The sequence below is a fragment of the Herpailurus yagouaroundi genome, unplaced genomic scaffold (assembly GCF_014898765.1).
Source record: "Herpailurus yagouaroundi ecotype Mexico unplaced genomic scaffold, PumYag 206, whole genome shotgun sequence".
In the NCBI taxonomy this organism is placed as follows: domain Eukaryota; kingdom Metazoa; phylum Chordata; class Mammalia; order Carnivora; family Felidae; genus Herpailurus; species Herpailurus yagouaroundi.
Window position 1 is genome coordinate 1,355,030 of NW_024412437.1, and position 15,177 is coordinate 1,370,206.

The 15,177-nt window shown below is 58.2% G+C and overlaps 2 protein-coding genes across 5 annotated transcripts in view; both read right to left on the bottom strand.

The window, feature by feature from the left end:
• Window positions 1-1,471: 1,471 nt before the first annotated feature.
• Window positions 1,472-4,863, bottom strand: CD79B (CD79b molecule). 2 transcript variants are annotated; one of them, XM_040452092.1, is made up of 6 exons: window positions 4,717-4,863; window positions 4,000-4,047; window positions 2,851-3,153; window positions 2,498-2,616; window positions 2,183-2,224; window positions 1,472-2,071 (listed from the first exon to the last, which is right to left on the bottom strand). In XM_040452092.1, exons 1-6 carry the CDS (start codon window positions 4,781-4,783, stop codon window positions 1,973-1,975), a joined length of 678 nt encoding a protein of 225 aa, XP_040308026.1. In that variant the 5' UTR covers window positions 4,784-4,863; the 3' UTR covers window positions 1,472-1,972. The 2 variants fall into 2 exon arrangements, with proteins under 2 accessions (XP_040308026.1, XP_040308027.1); XM_040452093.1 differs by having other exon boundaries at window positions 4,000-4,044; window positions 4,717-4,862.
• A 4,360-nt stretch (window positions 4,864-9,223) lies between these two features.
• Window positions 9,224-15,177, bottom strand: part of SCN4A (sodium voltage-gated channel alpha subunit 4) — a 44,589-nt gene continuing 38,635 nt past the window's right edge. For 2 of the 3 annotated variants that reach the window (XM_040452096.1, XM_040452095.1), the window contains exons 22-25: window positions 14,934-15,071; window positions 14,322-14,426; window positions 13,395-13,665; window positions 11,401-12,626 (exon numbers count right to left, since the gene is read on the bottom strand). In XM_040452096.1, coding sequence (XP_040308030.1) covers window positions 11,401-12,626; window positions 13,395-13,665; window positions 14,322-14,426; window positions 14,934-15,071 — 1,740 coding nt within the window. Of the gene's footprint in view, window positions 12,627-13,394; window positions 13,666-14,321; window positions 14,427-14,933; window positions 15,072-15,177 lie in introns of all 3 variants that reach the window. The other variant, XM_040452094.1, reaches the window with a different exon arrangement.

Genomic DNA, 15,177 nt, shown 5'->3' on the forward strand with positions numbered 1-15,177 from the left:
AATACCCATGGCACAAGCACCTAAGACAGAAAAACAGGCCAGGGAGGTCTTCTACATCATAACCATGAGGGCAGATACCTTTTAGGGGTGTCTGGGGAAGGAGGCAGGCCTTGCTGCTCGAATAGTTCCCTGCCAACAGTACTGCAAAGCATTACGGAAACTCAGTTATTCAGAACTATTAGTCTTTTCGTAAAGCCAGTGCCTCCCCAGACTCAGGGCAGCCCCAGGCTGGGGGAGACCCTGCTTGGGGGAGAAGTGAAGACTCCCTCCCACCCCCGGCCCGGCTGCCAGGGTCCCTCGTGGAGGTAGAAGGACAGAATTAGCGCCCCTATGCAAAGCAGCAGGAGAGGAAGGGCTCTGGCTCAGTGGAGGCAGATGCCAAAACAAACCAGTTTTCTCGGACAGCCCAGAGACCAGGGAGGGAGAGGGCTCTACCTGGCCTGCCCAGCATGGCTTTGAGGGAGCATCACCGAGCGATGCAGAGAATGACTGTTGGAAACCCCAGGGCCAGGTACCTCAGCCCCCTGCCCTACCTGGAGTTCCAGGGGGAAGCTAGTAAAAATTGATGGCTGCCCTTATTGGCCCCCACATGCTGGGCTTGGTTCTCCAGTTAAACTGGCAGCACCCTGGGGGCAGAGATTTCTCTGGCCTGAAGCCAGAGCATGAGTGGCAAAGAGGTGTTTCAGGGTGCCCCCAAGGTCAACAGGAAGTAGAGCGAGGCCTGGCTTTGCACATAGAGGTTAATGGCACCTGAGATCCTAGCTGGGAGTTGTTCCCAGTCACTCCTGCAGCTGGCAGGTCGGGGCCCTAATTTGTAGGGCCCTAGGGATCATTTTGTGGGAAGCTTGGGGCCCTAGGGGACCTCTGATGTGGTGCTGGGAAAGGCTGAAGGAGTCACCTGATGAAGGACCCCCAAACTTCACCACCGCAAAGCATCCCTCTTTAGGTCTCTCTCTCTTGCATGGCTCTGGGTCAAACTTAAAAACAAAATTTCCAGGCTTGGTAGGGATTCATTTATCTGGAGAACATGGCCAGCATGGGCAGCACAGGCCAGTAACAGGGCTGGGGCAGGGCCTGGGGATATTTGGGAGGGCTTCTTGTAGGTGGAGGGCATTAAAGGACAGTAGGATTGGGATGGGTGGATGAGGGCAAGCTCCTCCAGGGCTGAGACCCCTGCCCTACAGAGCAGGACCCAAGCGCTGCTCGTGGGCTAAAGAGAAGGCAGGATGGGGGCATGCCCTCCAATAAGGCCTGTTAGCTTTTCTCCAGGCTGGGCCCAGCTAACGGAAGATGGAAGGCATGTCCACAGATCCCAGCCAGGCCTTCAGAGAGAAGCCCGTGAGCACGGGAGAGGTCCGTGAGGCCTATGGCAGTCATCCTCTCCCGCACCCCACGGGCCCACAGGGGCCCAAACATTTGTGCCCAGAGAGACTCTCACCCACTCCAAACCCATAGATGTCACAAGCCTGTGTGTAGTTTCACGACACACCGTTTATTCCATGGGAGAATGGGATCAAGGCTAGGAGCTCCCTGGGGTAGGAGAGGGCAGGAGAGAGTGGGAGAGGCAGGTGGCTCTCCCTGGCCCCTCTGTGGCCAAGTGGGATGGGCCACCACCTTTCCCAGGCTCTGCAGGAAGCTGGTCTGCTCTGAGTCCATTTGCAGGTTTCGGATAAGCCTCTGTCTTCCCCGTCCTGAACGTGGGATGGATCCCCACATAGCACCCCCAGAAGGCTGGGTCCAGTCTGTCCCCAGAGAACTCCTCACTCCACATCACCGCCCTGCACTCCTTCTACTCTGGTCTCCTCGGTAAGAGCTGGAGACCAGGGGCTAGAGGGGCAGGCAGATCTGGTGGGCCAGCTTCGGAGGCTGACCGAGGTCCGGGGAAGAGATGAGCTGGGAGCTGGCGGTGGCTCTGAAGCAGTCCACGAAGGCCCAGCTGGCTGGGCCCAGAGGCGTGGGGAGGGCCGGCCCCTCACTCTTGGCCTGGGTGCTCCCCCACTGACCACTTCACCTCTCCCGTCCGTAGAGTCACTATGTCCTCATAGGTGGCTGTCTGGTCAATGTTCAGGCCCTGGAGACATGGAACGGTGCTTAGGCCTTGGTTACTCCTTGACCACGCCAGTGGACGGTGCCATCAGGCACCCCACAGCCCCCAGCGCCGCGGGGTCCCCCCGTCCCTTACCTCATAGGTGTGGTCTTCGTCCATTCCGGGCTTGCTGTCATCCTGGCGGGGCGAGGGATGGAGAGCAGAGTGTTAGCTTCCCCCACCCCATCCACTGCTGGGCCAGGCTGGGGAGGGCCAGGGAGACTGGCCCTGGGGGAGGGGTTGGGGGGGAGGGGCGAGGGGGGAGGAGGTGAGGTGCCCTCTGCCAGAGCAACCGAACGGATGAAGGAGAGTTTGAACAGGTGTCAGTGGGCAGGCTATGGGGCTGGGGAGATGGAGACCCTGCCCACGTCTGGCCTGCCCCATGGCCGCCCCCCCGGCCCCCGTGGTCACCTTGTCCAACAGCAGGAAGATGGGCACGATGATGAAGAGGATGATGAGCAGGGTCTGGATCATGATGATGCCATCTTTCAGTGTGTTCCTCCTCTTCAACTGTGCTATGGTGCTGAATCCTGTGGGGAGGTGGCAGGGGGTGGTGAGGCTGGGGCCCCCTCTTTGGGCCTGCACCCCTCAGGACCTCCTCAGCGGCTCTCCTGGGTGTTCTGTGGCCGCAGCCACCTTCACCATGTGGCCCCCCCACGGGCGGCAGGCCGGGCTGGGGCAGGGGTGAGGGTGGCTCAGTGAAGGCTCCGTGGCCCCGTCACCCCTTCTCCCCCCGCCGGCTGGAGGGCAGGCCCCGAACACACCCATGACTCGCAGCTCAGTGCCACAGCCCGTGCTGGGGGACTCCTTCAAGCACTTCTGCTGGCAGAAGTAGATGCCGTTGTCCTGAAACTGGATGCCCTGGATGGTGAGGGTGGCAAAGGTGCCGTTCTGGCTCTCTAGGATGCGGGCGTCTTTCAGCAGCGGCTTGGGCTCCAAGTCCGTCTCCCGCTTCCGTAGCCAGCTCACCGCTCCCAGGTCCTTTGTGTAGCACCTGATCTCCACCGCGGCTCCCCTTTTCCGGGCTATGAAACGTGGGTTCTGCCAGATCCGGGCACAAGCGCTTCCTGTGGGCACCGAGGCCGGGATCAAAATCCCGCTCTGCATCTTCCCAACTGCCAGCCCAACCACGGACCCCCACCCTTGTCTGCCCTTGCTTTTGGGTATAGGACGGTCATGAGGCAGAGGTGTGGAGGAGCTGAGCCATGTGAGTGGCCAGAGGCCAAACCACCGGGTCCCGCCCCTTCCTGATTGCACCACCCCCCTGCGCCCCAGCATTCGATTTTCCTTTAGAAGGGCTCTGGAACCTTCCGATTCCTTTCCATGCCTATACAGCAGCCTGATCTAGGCCTCTCCTGCTGGGGTCCGGAGGCCCATAGGACAGCCCCCCACCTGGCCTGGTGCTCTCCCTTCGTTTTTATTCCTAAAACTTCTTTTTCTCCCACATACTTACTCCAAGAAGCCTCCCTCCTGCCTCGTTCCCAGTAAGCGAACCGTAGGAATCCCTGAGGCCCTATGGCCTGTCAGAGCCCCTAAAGTTACAGACTCTTTCCCGGGCTGAGTCCGACCCCCCCCCCCGCCCCCCACCCCGCTAGACAGACCCAGCCTGAGTCCCCAGTGGAACTCCCTCTGGCTCCCCACCTCCCAGCCTGGGTTTAGTCACACCCCTTAGTCTCTGGGACTGGAACGCTTATGTCTAATGAGGGTGACAGCTGGCAGGAGGGGTGCTGGGGGGCCCTCGGAGCCAGGCCTCTGAGATGGAGACCCTAAGGTAGCCTAGAGATGGGTGTACCGGCTGGGGAGATGCAGGGGCACAAGGGCACAAGAGGCAGCCATGGCACGGACCCTGGGACCGGGACCAGCATTGGACGCAGACACACTTGCCCCCAGAAGGGGCAGGGGAAGTGGCTGACCTTTGGGATCCTGGTACAGGTCTTCTGTTTTGGCTGCTGGCACACCTGCTGGGTGGGAGGAAGTAGGCGGGGCTGGGTCAGGGCTCTCCCCTGGAAAGTGGCTGCCCCACCCCTGGGGCCCCCAGCATTCCTAGACCCACTTCCTCCTCTCAGGACATCAGCTTCGAGACCCCTCAGCCCCACCGTAGCAGCGCTCGCTCCGGAGAGACTGGAATGGAGCAGGGTCACCAGAAATCCACTTCCCGCCCCTCCTTCTGCCTTTGACCTGACCAACGGCCTTGAGCAGGCACCCTGGATGAGACCAGGAGGGAAGTCACAGCTGGATGGCTGTCCTGTCTTCCAGACCAGGGGACCATTTCTGGACCATGCACGTCCCAGGGTCTGGTCGGGGGCAGCCTCTCTCCTGTGTCGCCCCCACACAATGCCCTCAAGGGACTGGGGGTGAACCACGTCATGGACACCAACCCCTCACCTCACACCCAGCTCGGCCTGACGCCCTCCAAACAGGAGAGGGGCTGGGGCCACGGACCCCCTGAGCTCCTCAGCGTAGGTGATACGCCAGACCCAGGCCCCGGGGCAGTCAGAGGGAGACAGGAGGCCGAAAGTGTGAGAGACAGAAGGGGGAGGTTGGAGAGAGCAGGACACAGAGCGGTGGAAACAAGCAAACAGGCCATGACAGAGAGCGAAACCACGGGTCTCGTTTCGGGGGTGCCGTACCTGACAGAAGCAGCAGCAACACCACCAGCCAGTTGCTGGGCATGGGAGACAGCACCAGCTCGGCCATGGTTACCACTCCGTCTCTCTCTCTGACCCCGAGCTGGTGACGAGGACAGAGGCTCCTGGGGGGGGGAAACGTGTAACTGCCTGGGCTGCAGCCGGTCCCCTCCCCGCCTCTTCCCCACCAGGCCCCTTCCTGCCATGCAAATTGGGACCCAGGGGAGGCACCAGCTCTCCGGGGACCCTGGGGGAGGGCGGGGGAGGGAGGGCTCTCTTGTCAGCTGTGCTGCTAAGGCTCAAAGGGCATCACAGCTGGGGTCCACCACGGTGGGGGGGACCCTGGGAGGCAGGAGCCTCTCAGTCTTCTGAGGGTAGCTTGTGCGTCCCTCCCCTTGTCCCCACCCCACTGATGGTCATGTCCTGGAGTCCCCTGGCCTCCTATTGTACAGTTCAGATTCCCAGGCACTTAGCTGAGTACACATGGGTCCTGTGGGTGAGTGTGAGCACAGCTCCTTGGCTCGGGCTCAACCTGCGCTCTGCAGGAAGAGAGGCACCAAGGGAGGATGGTACAGGGGTGTGGGGGGCAGCTATGGGCCCAGGCCCGGCACCTGGAGAGGCCCAGAGTGTAGCCTCTTGGCTGGAGTGCAGGCAGCCATGTTGGGGGTTGATGTAGATTTGACCCTGTGGAGGAAGGGAGCCACAGAGGTTCTTGAGCAAGAGCCAGGTGTGACAGCCACCTGGGACAAGACATGGTCCAGACCCTGGCAAGAGGCCTCCCTTCCTCACCTGGTGAGAGAATTTGTTCTCAAAAAGGGGGTGAACTTAGGTAGGGAGAGACAGCTTAGAAAAAACCTACAACTCAGCTAATCAAGGGACTCCCAGGGATTTGTCCATAGCTCTCGGGTCTTGGGCAGGGGGACAGGAGGCTAGTGCTGGGGAATCTTCAGATTCTGAAACTAAGAGGCTCTCTGGCTTTATCTTGCCAGTCAGTAGAGTGGTGGATGAAACCATAGTGTTCTGGAACTAAGTTCAGTTTTGTGCCCCAATCCCTGGGTCATACACAACTTTTGCCCCTTGGGGGCCAGGGTGGCCCTCGTGCAGTGCACAACCTGCACAGCCACACGTGGCAGACTTGCATACCTCAGTCCCGCAGCTGAGCCCATTCTGAGTTTTATGTCTCCTCCTTTTTCTCTCCTGTCCCCCCATTCCTTCTCTGCTCCGCCGCCCCCCCCCCCCCGTTTCAGGAGAGGAAGAAAGATGCTGAATTCTATGTGTCCGCTGTCTACATCTCGTTCTCCCCACCACCTTCCATTTTTCCAACAGCCTATGTTACTGGTGGGTCTGTTTGGGTTTAGAGAGATGTGGAGCTGCCTCCCACGCCAGGGTTGACAATGAGAAAGGCAGGGATCTGGGTGGTACCCCCTTAGTCCTGGTGGGCATAGGCCCCTAGTAGGGGCTACACCCGAGGAGTGCCAGCCAGGACCAGAGCTATAGAAAATGGGGACTGGAGAGTTAAGTTTTCATCCGAGGTACAGCTCGTTCCTGGCAGTCCCAGATGTTCTTGCTGTTCCCAGATGTTCCAGATGAAAAAAAACATTTCTCTGAAAAGGTGTCAGATGTTCAGTTCACAGAACAAACAGCCCAGGAACATAAACATCACCTGAGGTCAGCCTGGGGACCACAGTCCCCTTGTGCTGGTGGCGGTGGTTGGAGACCCTCCAGAGGAATGGGGGGGGGGGGAATCCAGGGGTTTTGCATTTAGTAAAGTACCTCCTCATAATGGAGGCCTTGGTTAGCTTTGGAGCTAGTGTCCCCCCGACGTTGGGAAGCTAATGGGGGAAGGCTTGGGGCACACACCTGTGTGTGCGCACGGGTGTATGCTCACACGCGTGTGTTGCCTGGGCTGTGTGGTGTGGGCTCTGCTCAGGAGCTGGTCCCGGGGCCCCAGGGTGGCCTCAGGGGGGATGGAGGCTGGGGGCAGTTGGCATCTTGCAAACACATCCACACATCCACGTGTTCCCCCCCCCCCCCCCCACCCCGTGCGCAAGGATGCAGATGTGTCCTTTGGACTTCATTCCCATTCATGCCGGGCGGGGATCCGTTTTCAGGAGCGGGTGGAAGCGGTACCCCCCCTCCACCCGCCCCCTGCGCCTTCGGGGTTATTTGTCACAGTTGGGGCCGTGCTGTTCCCTCTCTGGTGACAACAGTACAGAGTTCTGTCTGGGGTTAGTGACATCTTTTCTTTCCTGGAACAGGAGGCTTTATAAGCCCACTCCTGCCTCTGTCCCCGGCTTCCCTGGGCTGCAAAAGACCCTAACATCTGGCAGCCCCCACTTCACCTTTCCAGGAAGACAGCATCAAGACAAGAGATGGGGGCATGTGGAGAGGGGACGAGGGGCTTAGGAGTTTGAGGAGGCAAGAGGTCAGGGACCCCCCCCCCCTCCCCAGCAACCCTGGGAAGGGTGGGAGAGGACACAAGCTCAGTTTGGAAGGAGGGGTTCAGAGTTCTGCCCTCCCCTCGGCCCACTCTTCCTGGCTCTGTTCCGCTGGCTGTTTTGTGGAGGAGGCCTGCTGGCTAAGAAGGTTTGATTCCCGGCCCTGCCGTGTACCAGGTAGAAAGCCGCCCCACGTTCCCTGGTGCTTCTCAACAAGGGGTGATCCTGCCCCCTGCCCCCGCCCCCCACGGGAGCATTCGGAAAGGTACTGGGACCGTTTCAGTGGTCGCAGTGACCAACGGGCACCACTGACCTTCACGGACCAGGGGTCAGCACCCTGCACCCTTCCCTGCAGCGGGAGGGACAGTGTCTCACAAAGCAGATTTCTTGCTCCACATGCCAACAGCACCCCAGTTACGCAACACCCATTCTTAACCCTCAGAGCCCAAGTTTCCTCATTCGTGTAAGACAGAAGTAATCGTAATAATCCATTCTTCACTTCGGGGCCGTCATAAGCGTGGAAGGGAATCCAGTATCTGAGCGTTTGGTGAGAAATCTGGGAGCACAGTTTACCCTCAGGAAGGTGGGGAGTAGCACTGATAACTGGCTCTCCAAACTGGATGATTTTGAAATTTTAGCTTATGTTTTTCATCCAGTATTTTGCCTCTTTTCCTCCACTATTCAAGGCTCAGGGGAAGGGTGGGTCAGGGCACTGCGCGAGATCTCCTGTCCTTGGAGCCGGACAGAGCCCCAGGCACGGTTTGCAGAAACTTACAGTGAGAAGGAGCCCCACCCCCACCTCACGGAGGGAGGTCAGCACCCTGGTGGGGGGCTCAGGACCCTGCAGGGATGCTGAGCCCCTCTCCCCACGCAAAGAGAACAGCAAGGTGGGAAGGGGCCTCAGGAAGACGGCTGAGGGATGTCAGGGTGGCCTGTGATGCCACGTAACCTCAGGACCCAGGAAAAGGGGGTGCAGGAATCTTGTAAAGGAGTGTTTACGAGTTTGAACACATACAGCCCTGGGAATCAGAAATCAAGTTGTAGAAAACAAAATTATATATGAAATTATATTTCACCCACCAGGACTGTGGACTCACCTCACTACATCATATATTACTCATTGTCACAGGTCCATAGGGACCCTGGGCTCTCTGAGGTCAGGGTTCAGAGGCAGGGTCTTTAGGGGGGTAGTATCTCTGAGGAGAGGGAGGGGGTCACACCATGTGTCCCTCAGGCACCTCTGGGCCTTTGGCGGGGGTGGGGGGGTGGCGCACAGAGAAGTGAAGGGTCCAGAGAGGAGGGACTCGGGCCACTGGGTCCCAATACCATTTCCTGGGCACCATCACGGGTGGGGAGAGGGAGCGTGGTGCTGTTAGGGGTGGAGGGCCACGACCCATGACCTTACCTGGCCTCTTGGACTCCAGCTAAGAGGTTGGAGTTGTAACCTTAAAAATAAAACTGCCAGGTATTTTACCAGCAAAAGACAGGTTGATTCCGGAATGGCAGAAAATTGCAATGCCAAACAAGCAAGGGAGGCAAAACCGCGGGCATGTCCACAAAGGAGAGGATGCGCTCCTTTACAGAGGAAAGGGGGACCTTGGGAAGGCTGTTGTAAACAAAAGTCCATTGGTGTGAAGTGGGAGCTGGAAGTATGGTGGCTTCTCATTGGCCGAGCTGTGACTGTCTCTCATTGGCTGGGCTGTTGCCAGGGCAGGAGGAAAGCTTTTCTTCTCAGCTTCAGGGATAGTAAATTGGTGTCCACCTGCAAGGTCATCTCTGTTGGGTCTACATTGATGATGAGTGGTGGAGCCTGAGCGCTTCCTCTGCTGAACCTCACGACTCCATTTTAGTGAGGTTCCCCTTTCTTAATTTTCAGAGTCCAAGCCTCCTTTTGGAGGGGGGCAAGAAAGAGCTGGACTGGGCCAGAGGGGGAATTGGGGCCCTCTCCCCACCCTGAGGCTCCCCGAGCCTCCCTCATTTGGCTTCAATCCCCACCAGCCCTTCTTGTCCTTGCAGCCCTCAGACCCTGTCAGTGTCCACATGCAGAGGTGCGGAAGGAAGAAGCTCGCACGTGAGAGGCACCAGGGGGAGGTTTATTATAAGAACTGTACAAAGGAGCCTGCCTGCCAGCCTGGCTTGGGCCTGTTCCCACCCAGAGTGGGAATGGATGTGGACGTGTGGGGGAGGGGGCCACGGGCAGGGGAGGCTCTGCAATCTGGATGCAGTCCAATGGCAAGTATCCCGTCCAACGGATGCTGAGGCTCTTGGGGCCACTCTAGTTTGGGGCCTGAGGAGGGAAGGGGCATGGGCAGGGTGCTGGTCAGGGAGGAGGCTGCCCTCTGTAGGATGCACCTTCTGCAGGAAGAGACAGAACTTGTGCAGGAAGATGGAAGGAGTGGGGCCTCCTTCCACAGAGGACACAGGCAAGAGACAGGGAGCAGGGCTGGGACAAATGGGTGTGATAAAGAGACTAGGAGGAAGGGAGAGCGGGTGGCAAGGAGGCCCGCGAGCAGGGCAGACAGAAAGGAAGGCTCCAGCCACGGGAACGCACGAGCGTGTATGCGTGCGCGCGTGCACACACACACACACACACACACTCATTGTTTTGGAGGTTTTGCTGCTTCCTGAGTTTTAATCAAACTGTTCACAAGAAACAAGAAGAAAGAGAAGAGGAACTTAAGGTCAACAGGGACTCAACGTGCAAACCTGCCCACACACGTTCACACTTATCCACATATAGCACAGGCACACCACACCAACAGGCCTGCACAGGAGACACACACACACACACACACACACACACACACACACCAGACTACAGGGGCACGCTGACATGGTACACACTTGCAGAGACAGGACGTAGCACTTCACGTACTTGAACGCACACACACAGCTGTACACATAGGTGTGAGGCAGACACAAGGCACACACACAAGTGAATAAATCCAATGACACCTGTGCAGGTGTCTCCCTGCCTCCTCTGAGCTCCGGGAGCCAGCAGAGGCCTGGTTGGTTCTGCCATGCCCGGATCAGTGGTGCCAACAAAAATGGAAGTTGGAAGGTTGGGCCTGAGCCAGGAGAGCTGCGCGTGTCCCAGTGTTGGAAGCTCTAACACGGGAGCAACGACGACACTCTTAGGATCACTTTGAGGATGGGGAAGAAGAGGATGAGGAGGAAGGAAAAGAGAGATGTGGTGGGGGATGAGGGCATCTCAGGGCTTGGTGAGGCCACAAAGAGCCCTGTGGCACTAATGGAGGAGTGAAGAAGGGAGGGAGGGAACAGAAATCTACCTCCGGAGCTCCAGGGTCCCTGCCCCGCCCCAGGTCTGGGTGTTCAGGCCAAGAAAGCCTCCAGTGCAGTGATGCAGCTGACAACACCCAACCTATCCCAGCCATCCATGCTTCCTAGAAAAAGACAATTCTCAGGTGGAACCCTCCGTCCGCTCTTCCCCTAGGGGCCAGCCAGGGGAGCCAGGGGCCTGCACAATGGACAAAGCAGGAAATGGTTTCAGGGGCCACAACCCCAGCCAGATGCATTAGGATCCAGGGGCCAATCAGACTTGGGGAGACATTTCTGGACCAGTGACGTTTCCCTTCTCCAGGGAATCCATGAGCTGGCAGGATGAAGCTATGTCCCAGCTGGGGGGCGGGCTGGTAGGCCCCTGGGGTCAGGTGTCCACTCTCACTGAGGTTAAGACATCTTTATCCAGGGAGTGCCTGGCTGGCTCAGTCAGTGGAGCCTGCGACTCTTGATCTCGGAGTTGTGAGTTCGAGCCCCACGTGAGGTGTGGAGATTACTTAAAAATAAAATCTTTAAAATACATCTTTATCCAGGAGGGGTCTGGGGGGGGGGGGGCTGAGCCACTTCCCGAGGAGAGGCCTATAGCCCTTAAGACTCTGGTGGCAGGAGGGCAGCTAACCCATCCATCGTAGGCTGGCTCCTCGCCAACGTGGGGGGCAGAGATTCTGGTGTTCTGACCTCCCCCCAAGAGGAGAGGCAGCAGGGCCCATGAGGAGGTGAGGACAACTTGAAATGAGAAATCATGGAAGCTGGAGCCTCAGGCCCAGTGTGGAGCCTCTGAGTGCAATTCCCACTTTCCATGGCCTGGGTGTCAGCCCCAGCATGACCAAATCCTGTCCCCAACAGAGAACCGATCAGTCGCAGACTCAAAGCCCTGCTCCCTCAGTGAGCAGGCACCATGAGGGAGCTTTGGGGCTGTGCCAGGCTCAGCTGGCCACCTCGTTACTGCCTAGACGAGAGATTCCTTGACCCCCGGGCGCACTGTCTGCCCTGGGGATGGGGAAGGAGGGAGGGCAGCGTCTGAGGGGCTGATGGGTGTGAGTCCTATGGAAGGTCCAGAGTCCCCTGTTGAGCCCTTTTCCTCACCTGTGCTCTGCACACTGCCGTTCCCATTCGCGTGGCCATACATCTTGCTCATGGTGTTGGCGATCAGGCCCTCCTTCTCAGGACCCCCATCCCCACTGCCATCCTGGCTGTGGCGGTACATGTAGGATGCCTGCTTCACAGTGCGCTGGAGCAGGTGCCGGCGGTAGGCCCTCTGGATCTTGACGGCACACACCTCCTCATGCTTCCTCTTGAGGGTGGTGGTGATGGGCTCATAGGAGACTTTGGAGGGGTTGGCTGCCATGAACTTCTCCTCCATGGTCTCCTTGAGGGCGTCCATTTCCCCAGAGTCACCTAGGACTTCCTTGGTGAGGGCAAAGAGGATGTCCAGGCAGTGGATCTTGTCCCCTGGCACCATGGGCAGGTCCAGCGTGATGAGCTTGATCTTGTTGGGCTTGGCAATTCTCAGTGGCTCCTGCAGGGTGTCCACAAAGTCAGAGAGGCGGCTGTAGGCAATGAACTGCGTGGCGTCAGGGTCAAACTTCTCCCACGTTTCGTAGAACATCTCGAAGTCGTCCTCGCCAAGGGGCTCGCTGCTCTCCTCAGTGGCCACGTTGAAGTTCTCCAGGATGATGGCAATGTACATGTTGACCACGATGAGGAAGGAGATGATGATGTAGCTGCAGAAGAAGCAGATGCCGATGGAGGGGTTGCCACAGTCGCCCCTGACACTGGTGCCCGGGTTTTCGAGTGTAGGGTCACAGTCAGGGGGCCCGCTGTTGAGGATGGGGTTGAGGAGCCCGTCCCAGCCAGCCGACGTGGTGATCTCGAAGAGGCAGATGATGCTGTTGCCAAAGGTCTCAAAGTTGAACATGTCATCGATGCCCGACTCCTTCTTGACATAGGCAAAGTTGGACATGCCGAAGATGGAGTAGATAAACATGACCAGGAAGAGGAGGAGGCCGATGTTGAAGAGGGCAGGCAGGGACATCATGAGGGCAAAGAGCAGAGTCCGGATGCCCTTGGCCCCGCGGATCAGCCGCAGGACACGCCCGATCCGCGCCAGGCGGATCACTCGGAACAGCGTGGGTGACACGAAGTATTTCTGGATCAGATCGGAGAGCGCGAGTCCTGCAGGGAGGAAGTGGTGAGGACCACTGCCCTTGGGTAGGAGGCTGGGTCAGGGAGTGGGGGGCATGCAGGGCTCAAGGGGGCCTAGCCTGGTGTGCTCTTCCCCAGAAGGGAGAGGTAGAAGCATGGCCCGAATGGCCTGACCCATTAGGCCGGGCTCTTCCAGGGCCCTGGGGCCAGGGGCCACATCTCTGCCCTGACACAGCTAGATGGGGGCGGGATATGCCCAAGGTGATGGGGTGAGGGTACGGCTGACTCCCAAGGCTATCTCTGCAGATGCCACAGATGAGACAGGGAGGGAGGACAGCTCTGTGTGTGACTCTGGGCATGACATTTAACTTGTTTGTGACTCAGTTTCCTCATCTGTAAAGCAGACACGGCAACAGTACCTGCCTCCCAGGATAGCACAGTGTCAGGTGCGTAGTAAGTGATCAATAAATGGTAGCTAGTTGCTATCATAATTACACACACGTCTGCGCACTTCCCCCGTGTGTATGGATACTGGCACGATCTTATGTCTTCCGCTTAGCACATGAGCACCTGAGTGTGCATCTACCAGTCAGGTAAATGTTTCTAGCTGTGCATTCACGTGTGTGCGGGTGACGGACTGCCCGTGAGCCCACCCTGGGTGCCTTTGTGAATGCCAGGTGCATAGACACACGTGTGGGTGTAAGTGTGTGTGTGAGCTTTCCAGGTGCACGAGCAGGTGCACGAGAACGGGAGCACCCGGTCCTCCTGGATGACTCAGCCCGGCCTGGCCCCGCTCACCCACAATGGACAGGATGACAACCACAAAGTCGAAGATGTTCCAGCCGACGGTGAAATAGTACTGGCGCAGGGCGAGCATCTTGAGCACACACTCCCCGGTGAAGATGATGATGAAGACCATGTTGATGTTGTACAGGATGTCCACTTTGAGCTGGCTCTGGTCGTCGGTCTCCACCATCATGGTGACCATGTTGAGGCAGATGAGGATCATGATCGTGATGTCAAACACCTGCTTAGTCACGCAGTCATACACCATGCCCTGGATCTTGTTCTGCAGCATGGGTAGGAGTGCAGGGGTGCACGTGGGTGGATGTGGGGGGGGGGCAGTGGTAAGGACCCACACAGGATGTGGACAGGAGGGAGACACGAGATGACACAACAGCATGACAGAGAGACAGAGAGAGAGAGAGAGAGAGAGAGAGAGAGAGAGGAGAAGAGGTGTGTCAGGGCTTGTGGCAGAGTCGGCCAGGGCAGTGGGGGGCTGGGATCCCTCAGAACAGATCATCCTGTGGGGTCTGTGGGTATCTTCCTCACTCTAGGACCGTTCCTCCCATAAAGGTCCCCCAGCAACCTCTCATCCTTCTCCCAAAGTCACTGCTCACTCAGGAGGGTCCTCTTCCTCCCACTTCTAGGGGCCCTTGCCCCTGAGGCCACCAGCTGGAGGGGTGGGCGGACACTGGGGGGCTGTGCAGGGCCAAGTGAGGGGTAAAGCAGTGACTGGGGTTTATCAGGCAGCTGCCGCTCCCGCACGCGGTGCCTCTGTGCAGTTATAAAGAGGCCCCATTTCTCCTGGCTGGTGACCCCAGCTTCCCTGCAGGTGGACCCGGCCTCACACCAGCGACACAGCCTGGTGGGCAGAGTGCAGCCTGCATTTTGCCCTCATTGGTTCATAGAGGCTGCCAGAGGAGGGGCTCAGAGGGCTGGTACCTGGGGCCGGGGAATTGGCTTCTGAGGCTTCTTGGAGCCAAGCTTCTTCATGGCATTATAGTATTTCTTCTGTTCCTCCGTCATGAAGATGTCTTTCCCTCCAAAGTATAATGAGATGGGGCCTGTAAGGTTGGAGGTCCCTCTTCTCTGCCTCCAGGACCTCCCTACCTCAGGCACCACCCTTAAAGCAACCCCCACACCAGGAGGGGGACCTGGAGGGGCCAGAGATGGGGGCTGAGGGAAGAAGTGAAGGGGGACTGAGGGGTCTGGAGAAGGGAGGGAGGGAGGGGAGTGAGGTGACAGACAGAGGGGTGAGGATCAGCGCTGCCCCATAGCTTGTTTTGGGCCAGATGCTCTCCATCAGTATCGTGTTGGGTCCTCTGAATGGCCTAGCCAGGCAGGTAGCATCAACCTCATTTTTAAATAAGGTTCTTAGAGGTCAAATCACTTGTTCAAAGTCGCTGGGTAGGATGTGAACCCAGGCTTGCTGCCCCAATCACGCAGCCAGCCACAGCACAGCAGGTGCTGAGGTGGCATGAGTGAATATATGAAGGGACGGGTGAGCAGAGGGAGGGAGGACAGAGCCCCGGGATGGCCGGGCTGGATACTCATCTTCTTCTTCTGCTGGTTGAAGTTGTCGATGATGACGCCAATAAAGAGGTTGAGGGTGAAGAAGGACCCGAAGATGATGAAGATGACAAAATAGAGGTACATGTAGATGTTCACCTCATACTGTGGCTGTTCCTCCTTCTGCAGAGTCCACAGGACAGGACGGAATGGAATGGGGAGGTCTGGGGGGACATGCTGGCTGCCCTTTGCTTCCCATCTCACTGTGGGCAGGAAGGGCCTGGGGCCC